Here is a 21,827-nt window from a genome sequence, read left to right as displayed (position 1 = left end):
AGGAGTTCTCAGTATTTTCTCAAAGGGAGGAAATCTTAAAAATCAGGCACCAAATTATCTACTAAGGGTTTTGCTGCTTGCTCCGAGGAGCAGGCACTGCAGGGCTGTCCTGGTTCCTGAGCACCTTGTAAAGGGAGGGCTGGGGGGCACATTTCATGGCATGCCGATGATGTACTCCCCATCTCTATGGTGCTGGCTGGATAAGCCAAGAGGTGGGTCTACATCTGGGAGCTATGCAAGTCTCTTTGTGTTGGTGTGCAGGGGACTCTGCCCATGGCTGCCACAGGATGTGGCTCCCACATAAAACCCTGGCTAAGGACCAGCTAATGACACACATGGCCAGAACTGAACACAAATCTCTGGTCAGAACTGAACCCAAATCTCTGGCCAGAACTGAACCCAAATCTCTAGCCAAAATGGCTATATCACCTGCACTGCACCATCTCTCATGATTACCCTACAGCTGGTGGGGATCCCATCACTTCTGGCAGAGGATATCCTTTTCATGCCCAAATCAAGGATTGCCACATGGTAACATGATTCCCAGGCACTGAATGCCTTGGGAAATCTGGATCCTCTGACTCTTGCCTCTACAGCAGGCTCTGCTCAGCCTGGCAGTTGCCTCTGTCCTGCTGCAAGAACTGGATATCAAGAGCAACAACTTGCCCTTGTTCGTGCATAATTTCCCTCCCCACCCTTCTCACTTCATCTGAAATGATAATTCCTCTGACTGGGAAAGTAATGACCCTGATATTTTATTTCAAATGTCATTTTTGCAAAGGCATTAATCAGCTTAGTATGAGACTGGATTACATTTTAATTTTAATAGTGCTAAATTCTTGCTGCTTTTAAAATACATTTTCCTGCTCTTTAAATTTCAGCAGGGCAGTATCTCACTTAATTAGACTGTACCTTGCTGTAATCTCTCCATTGTGGAAATTTGACAGACAACAGCCATTATTAAGCCTCATCCGTGCACATTTACTTTAGTTCCATTGTCTGTATTAGGGATAATAGATGAGATTGGGCAGACGGAATCTCAGAGCGGTTTTATCTTCCATCGGGATGTGTGGAGACAATAGTTTCAAAGGCACAGAGGAAGAATTAAATGACAAGTTCTTATTTGTAGTCAAATGGAGATTGAGATATATACCTGTCATTTGGGCTTCTGAGAATGTGCCACTAACTGTAAAGCAATTATTACAATTTCTTCAGTTGTGGGCTGCAGTTTTCACAAAATGTCTCCATAGCTTATATCTGTAATTAACAGCTCCTTTTTCCTGAGGAGCTTTGCATACCTCAAAATCCTTGCATGCTTACACTACATTTCTTCCACCTTTTGAGATGCTTTTTACTTAAAATCGATTACAAGTAAGGTGTTTATTCAAAGCTCCAAACAGAATTAAAATCAAATTTAAAGGTCACACCATAAAATGGACTCTTTCCTACCCTTTCCATCTGTTATTTTATTACCAGGTTTGATTACAGCAATCAGCACAGTGGATTGCACCCATTGTACAAGTTTAGCATCAGCATTTCTTGCCTCCTTCTCAACAACTCCTTTTTCAGAAGGAAAATGTGAGTGAACTCCTATTTTTTGTTAATACCTCATTTCTTGGGCCTTGGCTGACAATAAGAGCCTTTTTTCCATTCAACATAGTAAGTTTTCTGGGCATAATAAATGGTAATTTACATACAATATATTACAATTTCACATATGTACACTATTTAACATAGGTACACATCCCAGTGTCATCCTACGTTATACATTACACCTGCATATACATTATACATCCATGTATATATCTATATAGTTACTTTTTTTCAGAGACATGATTTGGTTAGAAGTAAGTAAAATGACAATGGAGCCAGATGTAGAAATAAGCAGAGCTGACATTTTCTCTCTTCAGTTGGACAGGCTTGTCTGGAGAAGGCATATTCATCAGTAACCCAAATCTCCTCTGCTCAAATCTCCTGTGCATTTCTGAAAATCCTGTCCTTCAGTAGGTTCATTGTCCAGATGCTTAATTCTTCACAGAATTGGGTTGTATCCATCAAACAGTACTCAGAGCCTAGCTTCAGGCACTATTTCTCAAAACATTGGTTCGATCTTGCAACTGGAAGTTAGACAGTGCTCATGGAGTCTCTTGTAATCCAGGGGAAATCAACGGTGAAATATATTGTCAATCTACACTTCAAATACTTGTTCTACCTCCATGTCTAGCCACTCTCCTCTTCATAAGCAGAAAAATACAATTCCTAATGCTGCCTGAAGAAGTCTCAGTTTTATTTGTATCTATGTTTTTCACCTGTTGTTTTAATGAATAATAAATGCTGCCTAAGTTTTAATATGGTTTTTTTTTTGCTTTAATGGAAAAACACCCTCTTGATGCTTTTATAGGCTGTATAATTGTGTCTGATAGAAACAGACATCAATCTCTATCAGTTATGTACACATGCAAATAAAATAACAGTAAGGTATCCTCTCCAAAAGATGCCTATTAGACATTTAAACTACAGGCAATGCTCAAACAAAGATGACAGATCTAAAGGACATCTTCGTCATAACTTCTAAGGGAACAGGAGGTGTCATAAAAACAAATGGCAAAGTAAAGCACTAGGACTTCCTGGTTTTTGTACGCAAGGGGGTATTAGTCATTGACAGCACTCACTTTTTGGCTGTTTGGCTACATTTATCCCTGGTTTAATATCATTATAATGCAGGGGAGTTTTAATAGCATTATAAGGCAGGAGAGAAACCTGCTTTCTTCCGCCTGAACTGATTCAGAGGATGCATTTGAACAACTTGCTGGTAACTAAGACAAAATCGGATTCCCAGTGGGTGACGTGCTCAGAAATCATAACCATGCCCCACACATGTGCTAGCTGAGTAAGTTAAGCCCCTTGGCAGTTTATGAGGTAGGCAAATCTTACCGCTCCTCACTTTCTCGATGGAGGAGACGAGGCACTGAGAGGTTAAATGGCACGTGCCATGGGCAATGCAGGAAGACTGGCAAAACAGGAGGGCACAGGAACCAAGTTTCCCACTCCCTGTGCTCTCTGGTGATTTCATGGTGCAGTTCTGCTGCCTTTTCCCAGCAAAGGTCCCTTTGCTGCACTGTTCTGCTGCCAGCTGGGGCACTGGTTCCTGTTTTGCACTCAAAACTGCTAATGCTGAAGAATGCACTGTTATGTCCAAACTTTAACCTCTCGAAAAAGGAGTGGTCTATTTCTTTAATACTTTTTGCATCTTTCTTGTAGTAATCTCCACTTGTCAATGTGAGAAGTATCAAGGTTTCAACTCCAGAAGCGATGGGTGGTAAATGCACTGACCTGCTGTATCAGAAGACAAGTAGCAGGCTGGGGTACAGCACAATCCATCCTCTCAGACACTTCCATGTCCTTCCATGGCTCCTCTTCTTGCCAGCAATTTCAGGGATGTATTTTCTCACTTTCATGACCAGACAGAACCCCATTTATGTCAATTATTAACAGGGCTGACAAAAAGGGAACATGGTTGTTAATTTTAGTTTCTCTGATTAGTTTCATTTTCAGTAAATCAGTGCCACCATCAGCTTGACTTGGGCAGTAATATTTGAGGGAAAATCTGGGTTTTGTTGACAGTCAACAATGTTGTTGACAATTCTCTGCCACTTTTTACATCCCTTGAGATTTAGGACATAAGAATAACTGCTAGGGTAAGCAAAAAATTTCACATGCTGACAAATAGTTATGGCTGCATTGTTTGCTTTTTCTTTATTCTAACTTCAGTCCTGGTTCTTCAAGTTTCAAATTCTGCCCCTACTGCTCAGTTTCAGCATGGTAAACAAATATTTTGATGTACATAATCTCCAACACAGCCGAAAAGTCCTTCTGTTTTCTAAAAATAAGGAGCACACAAACCTGAGCATTGTTGTCTTGTTGCTATAATATTTCTACATTTGGGTTTTGCAGTCAGCATTGTTAGCAAAGGAAAGGGAGATATCACAGGATGAGAAAAGAACTGTCAAGCACATAAGCTTGTTACAATGCTTTGCAGCAGCTTCAAAGGCCTTACATCGACCTTGGACCCCACAATATTATTCTTGGCCATTTAATCTCTGCCATACCTCTGTTTCTGCAGAGAGAGGTTCTGGCAGACACATCTCCCTTTTGATCCCAAATGCCTGAACGCATTCAAAAGAAGGACATTATGTTCACTGGGAGAGGCACATGGGCATGTACAGTTTGTCTGTGGGCTGCACTTTCCTCACAGGAAAACCTTTGAAAGCCATGTGTGCTGCTCTCAACACTGTTTTCTGTTTCTTGGGAGGGAATGTGAAGGTCCCAGTCCTAGGGGCACTGCCCATTCACCATGTGTGTGAATGCTACAGATCAGTTCCCCTTCTCGTTTTAGAGAGTAGGTGCTACCTATCATGCTCTGTGCTCCATTGATATGGAGAACATGTGCCTAAACCTCCCCGCTTTCATTACCCAGGTACCCTGGGAGCATCTTCTGTGAGTCTGTGGGCTTCTTAGCTCTCCTTCATCATCACTCCTTACTTATAATCTTACCACTGACACAAACATACCACCTGCACTATGTAACCAGTCCAGCTGACCTTGGACAGTCAACTGCTCTTGATGAAGGTCCTATCCAGAGAAAGCAGAATTTGGACCCTGAAAGGAGGCATTCTTCATAAAACAACTGAAAAAACTACAATGCTAATATGACAAAGAAAAAATAAAATAATTTGCTCAAAAGCAGAGATTTTAAAAGGAAAGGTTCATTCAGTTCCCTTACAGGAGATGCACTGTCCAGACCTCCCATTGCAAGTTGCATTTATCTAATTCCTTACAGTTCACATGAGCACTGTTTCTAGTTGTCCATTGTACAGCAGGCACCACCAGCACGGCCAGCACCTTTTGGGTATAAGGTGAGCACATATTTTCAAGTATGAGAAATGGCATGTGTCTTAAAGCACAGGAGCTGGGGTGTGGGTTGAAAATCAACCAGCACAGCAGGTTCCTCCGTGATGCCTGTGCATGGAGTTGCCTACTGGAGTCCTCCCCTTTGCCCTTCAAAGAAGCAATAACAGAATCAGTTTTCTGGCTTTGCATCCAGGTTAGACTGAAAAAGTACCGACAAAAGAGAGTTTTGTAAATGTGTTCCGAGTCAGTCACTGCTGTGCCAGCATGCCTAGCTAAAGACAGACCAATATATCAAATTAAAAAATATATAGGTGCCTGGGAATATTAATCTTGAGTATTTATCAATTGCATGAGTGTTCTGGATGATGCGCAAGCCCACATGACCCTTCAGGCCTCTCTTCCTCGATGAATTAGATTCATTGCTCATAGCCAAATGCACAACTATCTTTTCTTGTTTTTCTTCTTCTGGTACCATCTGGTTTCTTGTATATCCTGCCAGGCTGTTGGCATCAGATTCACTGCAGTTTCCATCCAGCATCATAGTTTTCGAGTGAGGTATTCCACACGAACATGAAAACTAGAAGCACAAACAAGAAATACGGTTGAACACTGGAAGAACACATGAGCAACAGAAATTATGTCTTTCTATCAACAGACATCTTGTAAACAGTTGAGCTTGAAATTTTAGTTGAGATGTTCTTTCCTCGTTGAACAAAAAAGTCACTTTGGGTTTTCGCTTGTGTTCCAGAAGTAAGAAATAGGGTTTAGCTCCGCTGCTTGGACAAGCAGATTCAGAAGAGATAAAAAAAATGCTTAGCAGACATTTAATCTAAACAAAAAGTTTTCTTAGCTATCTCTTTTTCAGCCTTCCTGTCTTGAGATTCCCTGTTTTTCAGTCCTGATGTTTATAAATATTCAAGGACAAGATGCAGTTTTATCTGTAGAAATGGTTTATCCAGTACATGTTATGGAAAAAAAAAGCCCAAGTTCTGGTTTCACAGATACACGTTTTCTTTGTAAATCTAATTTTAAACCAAGGAGATGACCTGCTAAAAGCCTAATGTAAAATCCCCACTCTGTTGAAGTTAATGTCAAAACTTGCATTGACTTTAACAGCATACATCCCACAAGTTTTTTAGACTGCAGGTAGAATTTTGAATGGCAAATGCCATCTTCTACTATTCAAAATCTGAAGTTTTCCTGTTCCAGCAATATGGATGATGTATTTGTATGCAATGAAAATGGACTCCCAAACCTTTCTGCTAGGAGATCCTGCCTCTGATTCCCTATAGACCAATTTCCTTACCAAGTAATACTTTGCACCCAATTCCCTCCTCCACCAACTTTGAACTATGGTTTTTCCAAAGACTTGTTTTCAAGGATGTATTCAGCTAAAATAATTAAATATATATATGTAGAAATTTATATATCGGAAGATATAAATATGTATACATTTATCAATATGGAATATTCAGGATGCCACTGAAAAACTCTGTCAATATAAAGACCAGATCAGCCACAAGGGAAAAAAGGAATAAATGGACGAAAAGAAGTTTTTCTCACCCTCTTCTGGAGTTTCCTCTCCTTCCTCTCTTGCACCGTCGTCAGGTAATTCACAGCTGCATATTCCAACACTGAGAGGAAGACAAACACAAAACTGACCCACAGGTAAATGTCCACTGCTTTGATGTAGGAAACACGAGGCATGGAAGCATTCACCCCAGTGATGATCGTGGACATGGTCAGCACAGTGGTTATCCCTGGACAGAACCAAGAGAAATAAATGTTATTGACTGATACAGTATATAAGGTTTTTTGTCTCTAGAAAAAAAACCCAGAAATTATGGTTTACATGATGATCTAAAATATATTCAATATCAAATAAATATGTGTAACGTATCTCTTTTGCCAATGCAGAACTGTTCCACTGCCTTCACTTCTGTGCTTATGATGGGATGAGTTTTGAGGAGCAATGATTTCTCTAGGAACAGCATTTAACTCTCTCCTTAACCTCCAGGGTTTATGAGACAGTGATGTTAAAACACATTTTTAACACACCTAACCCTAAGGTCAGGTCTGCTAAGACCAGTGGATGACAGGGACCTCTGTTTCCCAGCTGTACCATTCTGTGTTACAGGTATTGCCAGGAAGAAAATTAGTATCGACTTTTGGTCACAGCTAAAGAGGACTTGATCTAAATCACTGATCTTAAAAGGGGCAGGCAATAAGGATAAAATATTTTGCATGAAGCCATGCAGAAGAAAAGTGTTATGCTTTTACCTCTAGAAATATTTTTCTACAGTTAAAGCTGTGGAAATCAAAACATTTTGAACAACCATCATGGCATTATATAGATAAATGTGTACATGTGTATGTGTTTATAGTTAAATATATGTGTTTATATATGTGTGAGTATGTATATATCTTCACACATGTGTATGTGTATATAGACAGGTATACATATAATCCTGCAAAATAATATATCCTTTGGATTGTCATGGAGAGAAGAATATTGACACATTCCCAAAGCCACTTAAACAGAGCAAACAGAGTCAAAAAGCATTCATAGCTACTTCAGCCATTTCAAAACAGTGACTGCTGTGAACATAGCTAATGTTGTTCACTTTTCATCAGGATACAATTTTTTTAAAAAAATTGAAACCAAACACATTTCTTTCAGTGGAGCAGACTTCCAGCTCCCTCTTCTCATCTGTTTGCTCTAGTGCATAGCTCTCTAAGTGAAATGAACTTATGAGCTGGAATAGTGTGTTTATGCTTTCAGTATTGGAAGCCTTACATATTAATATTCAGAGAGTTTTCCTATTATATTTTTGCCTTCCTTTAACCTATGCAGGGAGTGATAAACAAATCAGCTCTTTTTTATGTTCAGCTGAAAGAATTTCCTCCAGTCCTGACACAGACAAAGCTCTGACTGTTGGGTTTTAGATATCTAGAGAAGCAGATTGGTGTGTGCAGGATTTCAAACAGCTTCTTCTTTGCTTTTCCACTCCTTCAAATGAGGGACCTCACTACCTCAGACACATTGGGTTCTCAGTGCAGGACACCCTTGGGAAAGGAGAAACCCAACATCTGCCTCACCTCAGGGTTAGTGGCCTCTCATCCTCAGCACTGTAGATGAGAGAGGAAAGCTGTGTTCCTTTCACTGCCCCGCTGCTGTCTGAGGCCTGGAGTTACTGAGATGCCTGAGTTTTCCCAGGGGCACACCAGATGGAACAACATGTTTGAAGGCCAGGCAACCTTGTCTACTGGAAGGTGTTCCTGCCCATGGCAGGGTGGTTGGGATTATGTATCTCTAAGATCCCTTCAAATCCAAACCATTCTATGATTTCATAATTCTGTGATACCAAAGTACACAGGTGCTGATAGGGTTAGACCCCTTGCTGTTGCCTTTCTTTCCCACCTTTGTTAAGATGTGCCACATTGCCACCCTCCAGGCAGTCTGGAGAAAACCACTGGCCACAGCATCGGTTTTGGCTGGTTGGGAAGACACATAGCTGGGCTGGGATATTCACTGTGGCAGCTGGGACATGGCAGGATCCTACTCTTGAAAGGCACTCATGAAAATTGTAACAGAAGCCTTTAAAGCCCTGTAGGTGCCTGAACTCCTGTGAAACTCTACTGTCACCAATGGGAATGTGTGTCTTAGAACTGCAGGGCGGGACAACAGGGAAAACCTCTCAATTCATCAACTCTTAAATACTGAAACTTCTCTGCTCAACTATAGTTTTAAGACCATAGCCCTTTCTGTCCTGAGCAAAGTGCAGGTGAGGAAGACTGCTTAATGAGGAAGGACTTAAGACAAACTGCAAGTTTTACATTACATTAATCATCAGGTAACACCAACATTTGATTGCCCAGTCCTGCCAAAACTTTCGCGTTCAAAGATTTTCACACAGTCATGGCTTTTTGCAATTGTTCTCACCCAAAGAGACTCTGGCAGGAACTGCTCGGTGATCAATCCAGAAGGACACCCAGGACAACATGACCATGAGGGTAGCAGGGAAGTAAGTTTGGAGCAAGAAGAAGAAGATGTGTCGACGTAAAGTGAAGTTAATGTAGAGTCGATTGTACCAACCTTTGAGAGAGAAGGAAACCCAGAATCAGTGGAAAGAGCCTTGAAAGTAGGCACAGAGAGGTAAGATCTTTCTTTTGCTATTTTAATTCTAAAGAGTAGTGAAAAAAAGAAACTGAGCTTACAAAACATGTATTGTCCAGACCGTGGAGACTACATTTCAGCAAGAGCCCTCTCACAGGCAGTTAATACAGCATTAGTTTTAGCAGTAGTATTAAATCAGAAAAGATCAATACCCGTGCTACTGTAGAAAGCCAATCTTGATGTAGTGTGGAATTTTTGTATCAAAAACTGAGACAAAGAAATCTTTTCATCAGTTTTCAGAGATTCATTCCCATTTTTCCAGTACAGCATCAGATCTTCATCAGTGTAAGCATCTTAGGGAAAGAAGAAACATGATGTGAAGTGACTTTAGCTTGGAGGTTTGACAAAAGCTAACAGATGCAGTCTTTGGCATGAAGTAATGCCACAAATAACTTTGCTAACAGCACTGAGTTAAAAAGATCGTATGACATAATATATCATGACAAAAATAAAAATTTAGGTCATCCCGATTCAAGGAAACACATCCTCTTTTTACTCTACACTGATGGAATGACAGCTAGAATGGCACTCTTCTGAACATCACAGATCAAAATTAATTGACAAGGTATTGCTAACTGATAAGAATAGATCAGGAAATAATCATGGGTAACACACCTGAATTCAGAGGAAGGAGGAAACGCAGACACCTCAAACACAAACACTCAAACTATCTAATAACGATAAAAGCAAAAAGGATAGGATCTGAAGCAAAAGTCTAGAAATATTTTAAAAGTGTATATGAAAACCAGAATTTGTTATCACACTAGGTATCAGGAATGGGGAATGAGAAATGGGTTATCAAGATGGTCAGGGGCTGGAGCACACAGCATAAGAGGCTGCAGGAACAGGGTTCGTTCAGCTGGAAGAAGAGCAGTCTGTGCTGGGGTCCAGATGCTGCCCTGTTGAGGGTCATAGAGAAGATGGCAGCAGGCTTTTCTCAGACTCTTCATCAAGATAGAAAATGAAAGGACAAGAGGCAAGGGATGCAAGTCACAGCAAAGAGTTGTTTCCAAGCAGGAAAAAGTAAATTTTTCAGGATGAGGGCTGTCAAATATTTGACCAAGTTGCACAGAAGAGTTGTGGAGCCTGCTTTACCTTGTTCAAAACCCAACTGGACACAGCCCCGAGCAACCCACTATAAAGATCTCCCTGCTTTCAACAGGGAGCAGCTGAACTCAAGGAGCAGCTGACCTCAACATCAATGTCAATTACCCTGTGATTTTGCTGTTTGTAGAGGAACGTTTCAGTTAAACAGCTGGGAGGACCTCAAAACAACTAGATGTTAGTCTACACTGGAGAAAGTTCACAGAACAGCCACGAAAATTTTACTGTTCACATGAAGTTCTCCACAGAACAAATCCTTCCCAAAGAAGCTTAGCCCAGGTCACAGTGTTTGCAGGATCAGGATTATGTCATAGGATGTTTTCCTTGCAAATTCCCCTGTCTAGCAGCATAAGGACTAGACATACAACACTGTTGAGTCAATAGAAAGTCTCTTAGTAACTCTGGTGAACTATCTTTTCAGGCCCTGAAATAAAAAGTATTCTGAGATGTGTCCAGTGCAACGCTTGTGCAGCCAGCCATGAAGCACGTCTAGCGAGAAACACAGATACAACATACAGCTTTCCAGCTCCAGAGAACATGTCTGAGAGTCCAGGGGGAAGCAGCTGAAGTCCATGTTGCACATTGCTGTCACTGTGACCCTAGAAGTTGAAAATCAGAAAAAAAGTTGGTTTCTATGAGGAGCAATCAGGCAGAATGTTATTGCAGATAATTATTCTGCAGCTTTAAAGCCAGAAATTATGCATGATGTTAGCATAAAATCCCAGGAAAATTACCAATTATCCAAGTTCAAACGAGATGGATTATACACAGAAACTCCAAAGGAAGATGTAATTTCAATATCTACCAAGGAACTAAAGCACTATCTTGAACATTACAGTTATACTAATGTCAGTACAGTCAGTCCACTGTACTTTGTAGCCAAGTATTTCCGTACAAAGCAACAACATAAAATAACTTCACCATTTACATTTGAAGTTTCTCTTATGTACAGCTCAGTTAAGGTTTCCTCATTTTCCCCATTGCTCAGTTCCCTCCATAGTCACCCCAAGAATGATCAAGTCTGAGAAACATGGCCATCCTTATTACAAGCCACAGGATTGCTCCAGTACATATATTTTTAAATAAAAACAGGTTTTTTCTGTTCTCAATAAAATTATTTTAATCTGAGGGGTGTATTTCTGGGGCAGGGGACGTAAAATGGATGCAGCTTATTTTCAAGAAGTGAGATTTGCCTCCGTTAAGTTTAAGTCTAAGCTAAAGAGCTGCAGCAATCACAGCTCCAGTTTTTAAATTAGTCCAGTTGTGCACATTGTTACATAAGAAATTTTCCAGTGGGTCAGTGAACTTTCTCTTGCAGACGGATTTGCAGTAGAGCTCTCAATTTAGTAGGCTCAAATCAGCTGTGACTCATCGTTTCAGAAGCCAACTTACGTTAGCTGTGACCATTTCCTAGATTTGTTGCAGACGTTGATAAAGAACTTTTCTTCTGTTGCAGGGATTGAGATGCAAATCCTACCCAGATCTACACACTCATTACCCCTGAAAAGCTCACACTGTTCATTTTGACCATAAAACTAGAGCAAATTTTTGCCTTATGTGCAAAATTTAAAGCATGTTTTTGGGGATATGCTCCAGAAGGTGTATCGAGGCAATGACCTCCCCTAATTGTGTGTAGCATTTAAGCATTGTATAACTCAGTCTCATCATTTTCTTTCTTTCTGTTATTTTCTTTCCTCAGCATCACCTGAACTATGGCACAATCTGTGGTCAATAACAATTCATTAACCAGTGACAGCACAGAAAATCAGCTCATCAGTAACATATTCCTCAATTAGAGCGCAGTGTTTAGGTGACCATGAAAGCCCAAGGCCGAAATGAGGAATGTGTCTCAGCCCAGTATCAACCCCTTGTAGATATCTCAAGACATCTGAGGGCATTTCCAGTATGACCAGACACCCATGTTTTGTCAGCCAGATCTCATTCTGAGTGTCTTAAACACTACCAGGCCCAAATGCCATGAAGATTCTTATTTTTCTTTGTTTTATGTATCAAATTATCCATTTAATTCTTGTGCAGTCAGCTGTGGTTAACTCACAGTCTTCTCTCTTGTGGATAACATTAAAAATTCACAACACCTCCTTGACAGATCACAGAAAATTCTGAAAGTAAATACTCTGCATGTGTGCAAATGAGCAGACCTGAACAGAACCAATGTTTGCCATTAAGAACACTTGTTCATTCATTCTGGTTGTTGAGCACTGCTAATAAGTGGATTGCTCCTGGCTTTAGAACATAAGAACTGTGGGGTGTGAGCAATGGAAACAGATACTCAGTTACACAGAGCAACAGCTGTCAGGAAGGTCCCTACCCTCCTGCTGCTCTTCTCCCCTCAGTACTGACCCAAGCTTTCATCTAACCTCATTCTTTATTTTTCTTTCTGCTTCTTGTCTCTCCGGCTATATGGCACCTTCATCCTCATCCAGTTCCAAAAAAATACACACTGTCTTTAGGTGCTTAGTTTAGGTGTGGGTAATTAGACCTCCCACGCAATAAATGGGTTTATTAAATGGTTCATAACAGGGAAAGTGTTCTTAAGTGTTTGACCAAGTTGGGACTTTCATCATTAAATCAGGCAAAATGAAGTAGTCATACGATGCATTTCTTTCTTACACACATGCATATATTTCTTTGTGATTTTACAAATTTGTCCAGGGCTTTTAAAATAAATTCAGTAGAATTGTATTTGGACCATGAAACTTTGCTTTAGAGTGAACTTTAGAACCCCCTAGTTCTGTGGGATATTGTCTTACTTGGGACAATATTGTCCTGCTTGGGGTAATATTGCCCACTATGCTTATTCTTCAAAGAGAGAGAGCGCCCTGAATAAAACTTTATAGAAAACCTTTCCTAGTTTTTGAGAATCATTTTGCCATATCTGAAGTGAGTAAGTTCCAGAAAGATCCTAGAACAGAAATCCTTGGCTACAAAACATTCCAAGATCTCTGTACACTGAGAACATGTTTTCTGCCCTGGGGAAATATCCTTTTGTTTGGGCTCTTCAGCTTTTCTCCTCTGGAAGTGTATTTTTCTCCACTTTTCCTTTTGCCTTCTTCTGAAGTAAATGAAATCTGCTGGGATGGTGATGTGAGCAGCCGTAAAGGTGGCCTGGTTAGAAGGGGAAACTACTGAGCAAAAAAGCTGCCTTCTGAAAAATATTGACAGAGAAAGGCCTGCCAGCCTGGCAGCCAGACACATCCTTGAGAAGCACAGCTGGCCTCTTGGAAATGCAGACAGGGTACCTAGAAACTGGAGAAATCCTGGAATACCATCAACAACTGCAAAAAGAAAGGGATTTAAAAGGTAATTTATTGCCTGGAAAATAAAAGTTTTTCTGAAAGAACAGAAAACATCATTATCTATCAGTCATCACAGGTGAAAAATACAAATTACCAGCACCTATTGGCTGCTCAAAGTGATAGTGTCCTACACCCTCTTATACCTCTGGATATAAGAAGGACATGACTTTTACCCAAAATGAAGCCTTATTCTCTGAGAACTTTCCATGCTGCATGTACTTTTCCATTCCTAAACAGGTTGAATTCACTGTATGAACTTTCTACCAGCTCTTGGACTCTCACTGGGGGTGGCTGGCTGACTCCAGACCCTATGACTCAGAGCATCTCTGAAGTGCCACTCTGTCTGTTGTCTCATTGGATCCCTCTGGGCCCACTTTGGAGGCTGTTTCAGTTTGTCCTTCATTCATAGGATGATTTGGTTCACCTGATGATGAATCACTTGATATCAGTATTCTGCATTCATACAAGCAGTCTCTCCTAAGTGTACCTGCTGGTATACTGTTGAAGAGTTGCTCCACTAATAATAAGTAACCGTAAAAGTATACACCTAGTTAGTTATGTCTGTTATTGGCTGTTGCCACATGATTTATGGACACTAAATTACTGATTGCTGACATTAATTTGAAATAGCTTGATATGTATATTAATATTCACTTTATTAATCATAGGTAGTGGTGATCTTGTGGTAGTTTACTTGGTAGTGGTGATTTTTGTGGTATTTTTGGTAATCTGTAATAAGGTAGAGAGTTTAGAGGATTAAGCCTCCATGTCCTTGTGTATTACAGAATTCTGCAAACCCACTGTCACGATCTGCATAGACCCACAGGATGGGTAACCCTCCAGGTCATGACAGACGTGCCTCAGGATTCTTCCAGCCAACAAATCTACTAGAAAACCTGACTGCCTTTAATACTGCTATTTCAGCATCAATAAATTTAAATCTTTACATCAACACAAAAACACCACCACAACAACAAAAAAACATTTCTAGACAAACAGGAAGAAAAATAGGATAATTATAGAGGTCACCATCTGGTATATCAGCAGCTTCCAGTTTAATCACAGACTGACCCTGGGATGAACATTCCTGCTTGACTAAGCCCTCCACTGACTGCAAAGAGTTGAGGGCATGCTTCCCCTGGGGAGGAGGTTATCCTGTTAGTCCCCAAAGCATGGGTTCTTTCAGTTTCCTGCAAAGCATTTTGCACTGCACTTTCTGGAAACAGGGCTCTGCATCTGCAGTGTGAGTAGCAGGACTGGCAGTAGCAGTCCTAGTGATCACCAAAGTCAAGTCAAGAGCAAAATTGACAGCAAAGCCCCAGGGGATGCTCAGGAGCAGCAGGGCTGCACTGTTACCTCATGCTGTAGAGAACGTGACCATCAGGGAACACTCGCAGCATGATGTTGTCTGTGGTGGTATCATGAATGAAGGACCTCTTGGAATGCACAAAGAAGACATCAGGGACCCAGATCTTCTTCACCAGCCTGCCGTCAAAGGTCATGCTCTTGTTGTTGGTGCTGGGAAAGGAGAGACGCTCATCCTTCCAGTAGTGCCTTAAGTACAAGGTCATAGTGAAATCCTTCACAAAAAATGAAGAGAACAAGAGAGAGGTCTGTCAGTGCTGCACTCTACAACTGGGACACACCAGAAAGAAAACTCACTCCTACCAGGTAGATAAAATCTCTCCACTCTCAACTCCCGATTCTTTCCTAGGCCAATGATCTCTGTGAATAGATTTTTCTGAAAAAATAATTTCAGCCAAGACAAAGCATAAACAACCAATGAATGTATTACAGTACCCAGTAATGTTCAGTCACAAAAGGGATACAAGTATGCCCCAAGAGAAGCAATGCCCCACAGAAACAATTCTTCAATCCTGGCAAAACTATCTTGCAGGACTATGGTATCAATAGCATGATCTAGAGGAAAAATTGTGAAAGTTAGCTAATGATGAGGCTAAACATTAAGTAATTTATGCCCAAAAGAACTAAATTGTTGCAAACAGCAACCAAGTGACTACCATAAAAGTGTATAAATAAAGTTCCCTTTTTAAGCTTGTTGTGGGGGCAGGAGCTTCAGTCACATAAAGGAAAACATCTGTTTGTTGATCCCAACCTGGCAGCTCTTGCTTTCAGAGCTGAATCTACTCTCTCATTCTGAGATCAAATACACTTCTTTTCTTTATATTCACAATTAAATGAGGGGTTATGGGAGCTGCCAAACCTGAAGAGGCAACAACACAGGCCAGGACCTCTTCCTAGCGGCACAGCAACCACTTTCTAAAAACAAAATCAAACAATCAGTTTGGTGAAAAACGGTAACAAACAATCTCCCCTGACTCTCCGTTTCAAAGGGCTGTCTGGTAATAGCCTTGCATTGCCAATAGGTTTCTCATTAGTTTGACAAAGAAGGCTCTAGTGCCAGTCCTCATCTTGCTGCCCTGTATGGGACAGAGCTGGCCAGACACCTCTCTCTCTGGCCGTGGCAGAGACCTGCCAGGGAGACACTTCTCCTCATCCACCTGCAAGTCCCCATCTTAAGCTGGTCCCAGGTTCCACTGCCGTTCCTCCCAGGGATGCTGCCAGCTTCTGTTCCCTACTGGATACTGGCCACCTTCCCCTTACAACTATAGTCACAAAGAAATATTTCCAGCAACTGCTGCTACTGACAGGCTTAGGCTGCAACCTGACTGGACAAGTCACCCTCAGGGGAGAGACTTGAGCTTGAGCTCATCGGCTTGACTAGAGCTGGGAAAAAGGAAATAAAGGAAGAGGCACAACTGTTGCTTTCTTAGGAGTCAGTGCAAGTTACAGCAAAAGTCAAAAAAGGGGTAAAAAAGAGCCTGGATACTCAGGGTCACCATTCCCTTGGCCATGACATGAGATGGAGGGACATGGGGCTCCAGGTGAGGAGGACCATTGTTGTAGTTTAACCCCAGCAAGCATCTAGGTACCACAGGGACACTTGCTCACTCCTCCTTCCCCCAGTCCCCGGCCAATGGGATGGGGAAGAGAATCAGAAAAAGTTGGGTTGAGATAAGAACAGTTTAATAATTGAAATAAAGTAAATAATAATAGTAAGATTAATGAAAAGGGTCATAAAAAGAGAGAGGGACAAAACTCCAGAAAACACAAGTGATGCACAATACAGTTACTGACCAATTCCCAGCCTGTCCCCCAGCAGCAATCAGCCCTCCCAGCCAACTCCTGCCAATTTATATACTGAGCATGATCTTTTTTGGTATGGAATATCTCTTTGGCCAGTTCAGGTCAGCTGTCCTGGCCATGTCCCTTCCTGTCTTTCCATGCTCCTCCTCACTGGTAGAGCATGAGACACTAAAAAGTCCTTGACTTAGGGTAAGCACTACTTAGTCACAACCAAAACACTGTGTTATCAGTATTATTCTCATACTAAATCCAAAACACAGCACTGTACCAGCTACTAAGAAGAAAATTAGCTCTATCCCAGCCAAAACCAGGACAGCCAGGCAGCTGGAGGTTGCAGCTGCAAAATGCCTCTGGGCAGCTCCATCATCAGAGCACAGGGGAACAGGGAACGATGTGGCATCGACCACAGCAAGGCTTACAGCCTCCACAGAGGAGGTGGAAGAGACTGCCTGTAGGGACAACATGTGAAGGGGCACACTACATTCCAGGTCACCCCTTTCCCTGTCCTACCAGGCAGGAGCTTCTCTTTCATCTTCACCCCCTTTCTCTCTCCAAACAGGTCAACACAATGGTCAGCTCTCCTCTCTCTCCAATGGTCAACACATACCACACCAAATGCTGCCAACACAACGCCAAAGTGACATCTAAGTATAAAATCTAAATAAAGGAAGTTTTTCATGGCATGAGTCAAACGAGGCAGTTAGTTGACAGCTTGTTCCTTTCTGACCAGCACACATGCTATTTACAAGCAAAAAAAGGGGTTTGTTTCAGCACTCACAAGTAGGAAAATCCCTTAGGAAACAAGTTTTTACAAGAAACTGAGAGACGGATAGTACCTGCCAGAGGCACAGCAAACGAGCATACACAAGTACCTCGATTTTGACAGCACATTTCATGTTTGTGCCGTGCTCCAGGCAGCCCCAAGAGCGTGCCCTGTCAATGTACACAGCAGCAGCCCATCCATGCCGACCAGACAGGCACCAATTTTAAACCCTCATGCTTTTAACATCTCCTGGCTGCTCTCACTGACATGCACTGTCTTGCAGATATGATGGGTTGTGGCTCCTGACGCTTCTGTCTGGTGCTTCTTTGGAGCATCAGGTGCCTGCTCAAGCAGTGAGCCTGCTCAGCTGACAGTACCTGATTTCCAGGGCCACTAACCCTTCAGAGCAGTTTGAGATAAGCCCTGCCTGCAGCCTTGCCCTGCCTGCAACTGGCAGCCAAGGAGGGCACCCTGCTGCAGGCACAGGCAGCCCCAGTCCCCTGACCATGCTAACAGCTTACTGCCCGCTCTCCTCTCTGCAAACACCCATGCCAGGACAGTCTGTTGGAGAAACAAACCAATGTAACCAATGTAACTCAGAATGACCTGAGAGACCATTCTTCCACCCCAAATACATATCAGAAACTGCTGTAGAAAGTGCTTATCGTGCTGGGAAAATAGGACTAGGGAGCTATCAACAGCCAAGGGAGAGAACTGACCTCAAAGCTTTCTGACAGGCAACATTTTTGTTGAAATCAGATGCTCCTGATAGAAATCATTGTGAATTATTTACTAATTAGGTCTCTTTGCTGCTCTGACATTATCTTGATATACTAGAGCCCCAACTCTCCTTGTGGCGGCAATTTCCTATGCTGACACCTCCCTCCTACACACCTCATTGCATGCATACCCCCAAATCCACTCTTTCAATATCCAGGCAGCCAAGCTCCCTTGTTTAATCCTAGAACACAGAATAGTTTAGGTTGGAAGGGACCTTTAAAAGTCATCTACTCCGACCCCTCCAAAGCGGGATGAAGATGTAAGTGCACCACAGTAAAAACCACTCAAGCTAAAGCTCTTCCTTTGTGTTTTGTCTAGACCAGAGAAGATACCCAAGACCAGGGAGGAAAAGGCAGAAGGAGGAAGGAACTAAGAAGCTTCCTCTTCTCCTCTATGTTCCTCCTTGCACTTTCCTTTCCAGTGTTTTTATTCAATTTCCTACAGCAAAAAACAGAACAAACCAAAAACAACAATGACCAAAAAAACCCCCAAACTCCAAAACAAAACACAAAACTAAACCAAAAAATACACAAAACCCCAAACAGACAACACTCCTCCCCAAATGTATATGAACATTCATGTGAACTCAATGTTTCCCTAAGGAAGAAAACTCCTGCAGTAAGCACAGCTTATGTGAACTTCACCTTATACCGTCAAACCTTCATACACAGCTGTTTACATTTTTCATTGTGATAGATCTTTCATAGCACTGATTATTCTCCCATTCAAGGTTGTTTTTTCCTTCATGCTTTTAATCTTTATCTGGAGATACAGAGATAAGCCTTTGATCACCTGGTTTTATCAAGTCTTTGCTTCTGAATATGAGCCTCTTTGAATTTCACAGATGCTGCCATTACTTTGATCTGACCAATAATTTGAAACCCACAGGTTTCAGGTGGGAACGACATTTTATGACTGGAAGTAATTGAGGCTTAGAAGAGGATTACGTACCATGTCAACTTCAGAAATACTGTCCAAGCTTTCAACTTGCACATCCACCCCAACAGGAATTGCAGGGCCTGAAAGAGAAGGAGATTTAGATATCCAAATTAGTGGTCTTTCATATAATCTGCATTTAATTAGCACTATAAAGTGCAAAACATTTCTGAATTTATGTTACACATTTCTGTCAATGGCTCTTCATGAAGGGGCTGGGGTAAGAGTCAGTGAATAACCATGTAAGGCCCCTTTTGAAACACTGATTATCTTCTCCTTGGCATATACTGCAATGTTGACACACTGCCCAGCTAATCCAGAGCTTGGATGAAACATTCGCATACATTTTTAAAAACTGAGCCATCCCATCTTAAATTTTAGGCTTTTATGAACAAATTTAGCCCCAAGAAGAGGGGACTGAGATGAAGAAATGGCAAGCAATGAACACTCTCTTGAAGGTTTCTCATTTTTTACCAAAAAAGACTAGCTATATTAATCTCTCAAGAGCCCATCACCATTCATATGACTCACTGATGATGTTACTAGGTTTCCATGGCAGTTTCAAAATTAGCAACCAAAGAATTCACGAAGAGTAAATAAGCAGAAAATGTCCCATAACAAATGCACACTCTTCTATTATTAGAAACCTTGTATCAAAACTTCACTGTAGACTGCTGCTCATTAATGATCAGGACCTGCTGAGGTTACTCGTCACCACAGTGTGCCCTCTTGCAGCCTTTTCCCATTTCTTGTGGTAAGTGCCTACAGAGACGTGCACACCAAGCACAATCCACCAGGGCAGGTTAACAGGAACTGCTGAGGAACAGTCCAGGTGGATCCACTGCCACCTTGTGCTGTCACTGTGTGGCACTCAGGGCTCACACTGATGAGCCGATCCAGCCTATCTCCAGCCTAAGCACTGTCAGTGAGACAGACCCTGCCAAAGGAAACAGAAGCTCTGCAGACATGTCTGGGACTTGCACAACAGAAACGAATTTTCCAAGGACCACAGTGGCCTCCATGACAATTTGTGAAGATTTGCAAAGTTTTTCAGCACCCAGATTTTCAATCCGATTAGCAGTCAGATGGTATGTAAGAGGCACCACAATCACTTTGTAGACTCAGACCCACACATAGCAGGGCTGGCTGCATGCATGTATTTAGCTAGAGTAGCATCTTCCTTGAGACCACAACCAAGGTCTGAATACACCATGAGCCTAACAAGAGAGAGAAATAGTGTTCTGAGAAAGCAGGGCACTTTTGCAAGCTGCCATCTGTCCTGCTCCGGTACCTGCTGCAGCTTGTACACACTCTCACACATCTTCAGGGCTTTTGAACACAGCCTCTAAATGGAGGAGAAAGCAGAACCAACTCAGCTTCAGTAGGGAAAGGCTAGTCACCATGTCCATGAGACAAGCTGCAACTGGCCCCAGCACAGGTTTGCTACGGCTTTGATAAGCCAGTTTCACCAAATTACAGTAGAGCATGCTGATGGTGACACTGTCCCCCTTCTGTGTGCACACTTCCAAACTGTTGTGCCCACACCCTCCATCAGTGGTTGTGCTGGGTACAGGCACCCTGAAGGAAGCCCTGTGGGGCAGGACCAGGCTCCTCAGAACCACCAATTCCAATTTAAGTGACTGCTTCCCCAGCAATGAAGCTGAAACTTGGCTAATCCGGCACTCCCAGGTGCTCATAAACACTTAACATGTCACATTCAGACACACAGCTGTGCACTTCATACTTTGAAAAAATTGCCAGCAAGAATTTGCCACTGAAAGAATTTCTATACAGCATCCCTCCTGCTCAGTAAAACATGTTTTCTTTTGGTTTTTTAAACAAGGTAGCAAAAAGCACTTTATGTATGGTGATAACAAGCATCTGTTTGTAGTCAATTTTTTGAGGTTTTTTTGCCTTTTTTTGCCTTTTTTTGTTCAGATAACATATCAAAGTCATACATGGTGAAAAAGAGTCATACATTAAGAAGAGCTCGTGCAGTAATTCAAATAATTACCTATTTGCTTAATGCCTTTAAATACCTAATAGCTCTTCAGTGAGGTCATGTTTGTGACACTTAACTTGGGCCTCTGTTACAGCAAGCCTCAATGCTCAGAGAAAGTCTCTTCAGAAAGACTCCACAGCCCAACACAGCCCATGTCAGGGCAGGCACAAGGATGGCCCCAGCACTGCCTCTGTCATTTACTGGTGAAAGCATGAGTAATTAATATTACTTATTGTCATACACAGCTGGGGACACTGCAGTAGTGCCCCCAGTGCTTCCAAAAAGCCACGTCATGGTAGCCACGGTGCTAATGCAGAAGACATGGTCTCTGCCAGGATGGCTTCACAGTGCAATCAGGTTGTGCCAGAAGAGGATGGCAGTGGTTGGCTGTGGTACTTCCCACTGTGACCCCCTGGTGCCGAGGGGCTGTGTGCCCAACACAAGCTGGGCAGTCCCCCACAGCTTCCAGGCTGCAAGAGAGACTCTCTGTGTATGAATCCTGAATTTAGTCTTGATTCAGGCAATCAACACCCACCCAAAGTCTGTTTACTGCTGCAATTTCTATGTCTGTCTGAACAATAATCACAGATTAAAAACAAACAAATAAACAACAAACAACTAAAAACCAAACCCACAAACATAAGAACACTGCCATGCTGGCATATATCC

The 21,827-nt window shown here is 42.0% G+C and overlaps 1 protein-coding gene across 1 annotated transcript in view; it reads right to left on the bottom strand.

The window, feature by feature from the left end:
* Positions 1-788: 788 nt before the first annotated feature.
* GABRR2 (gamma-aminobutyric acid type A receptor subunit rho2) overlaps positions 789-21,827 on the bottom strand; it is a 35,651-nt gene continuing 14,612 nt past the window's right edge. Inside the window, exons 3-9 of the mRNA XM_032683406.1 lie at positions 19,172-19,239; positions 14,866-15,089; positions 10,709-10,791; positions 9,241-9,381; positions 8,855-9,007; positions 6,475-6,671; positions 789-5,488 (exon numbers count right to left, since the gene is read on the bottom strand). Of these exons, the coding sequence (XP_032539297.1) occupies positions 5,180-5,488; positions 6,475-6,671; positions 8,855-9,007; positions 9,241-9,381; positions 10,709-10,791; positions 14,866-15,089; positions 19,172-19,239 (1,175 nt within the window). The 3' untranslated portion in view covers positions 789-5,179. The remainder of the gene's footprint in view (positions 5,489-6,474; positions 6,672-8,854; positions 9,008-9,240; positions 9,382-10,708; positions 10,792-14,865; positions 15,090-19,171; positions 19,240-21,827) is intronic.

This window comes from Chiroxiphia lanceolata, chromosome 3 (assembly GCF_009829145.1).
Source record: "Chiroxiphia lanceolata isolate bChiLan1 chromosome 3, bChiLan1.pri, whole genome shotgun sequence".
In the NCBI taxonomy this organism is placed as follows: domain Eukaryota; kingdom Metazoa; phylum Chordata; class Aves; order Passeriformes; family Pipridae; genus Chiroxiphia; species Chiroxiphia lanceolata.
The sequence above is the reverse complement of the archived record's forward strand: the minus strand, read 5'-3'. Positions and strand labels throughout refer to the sequence as shown.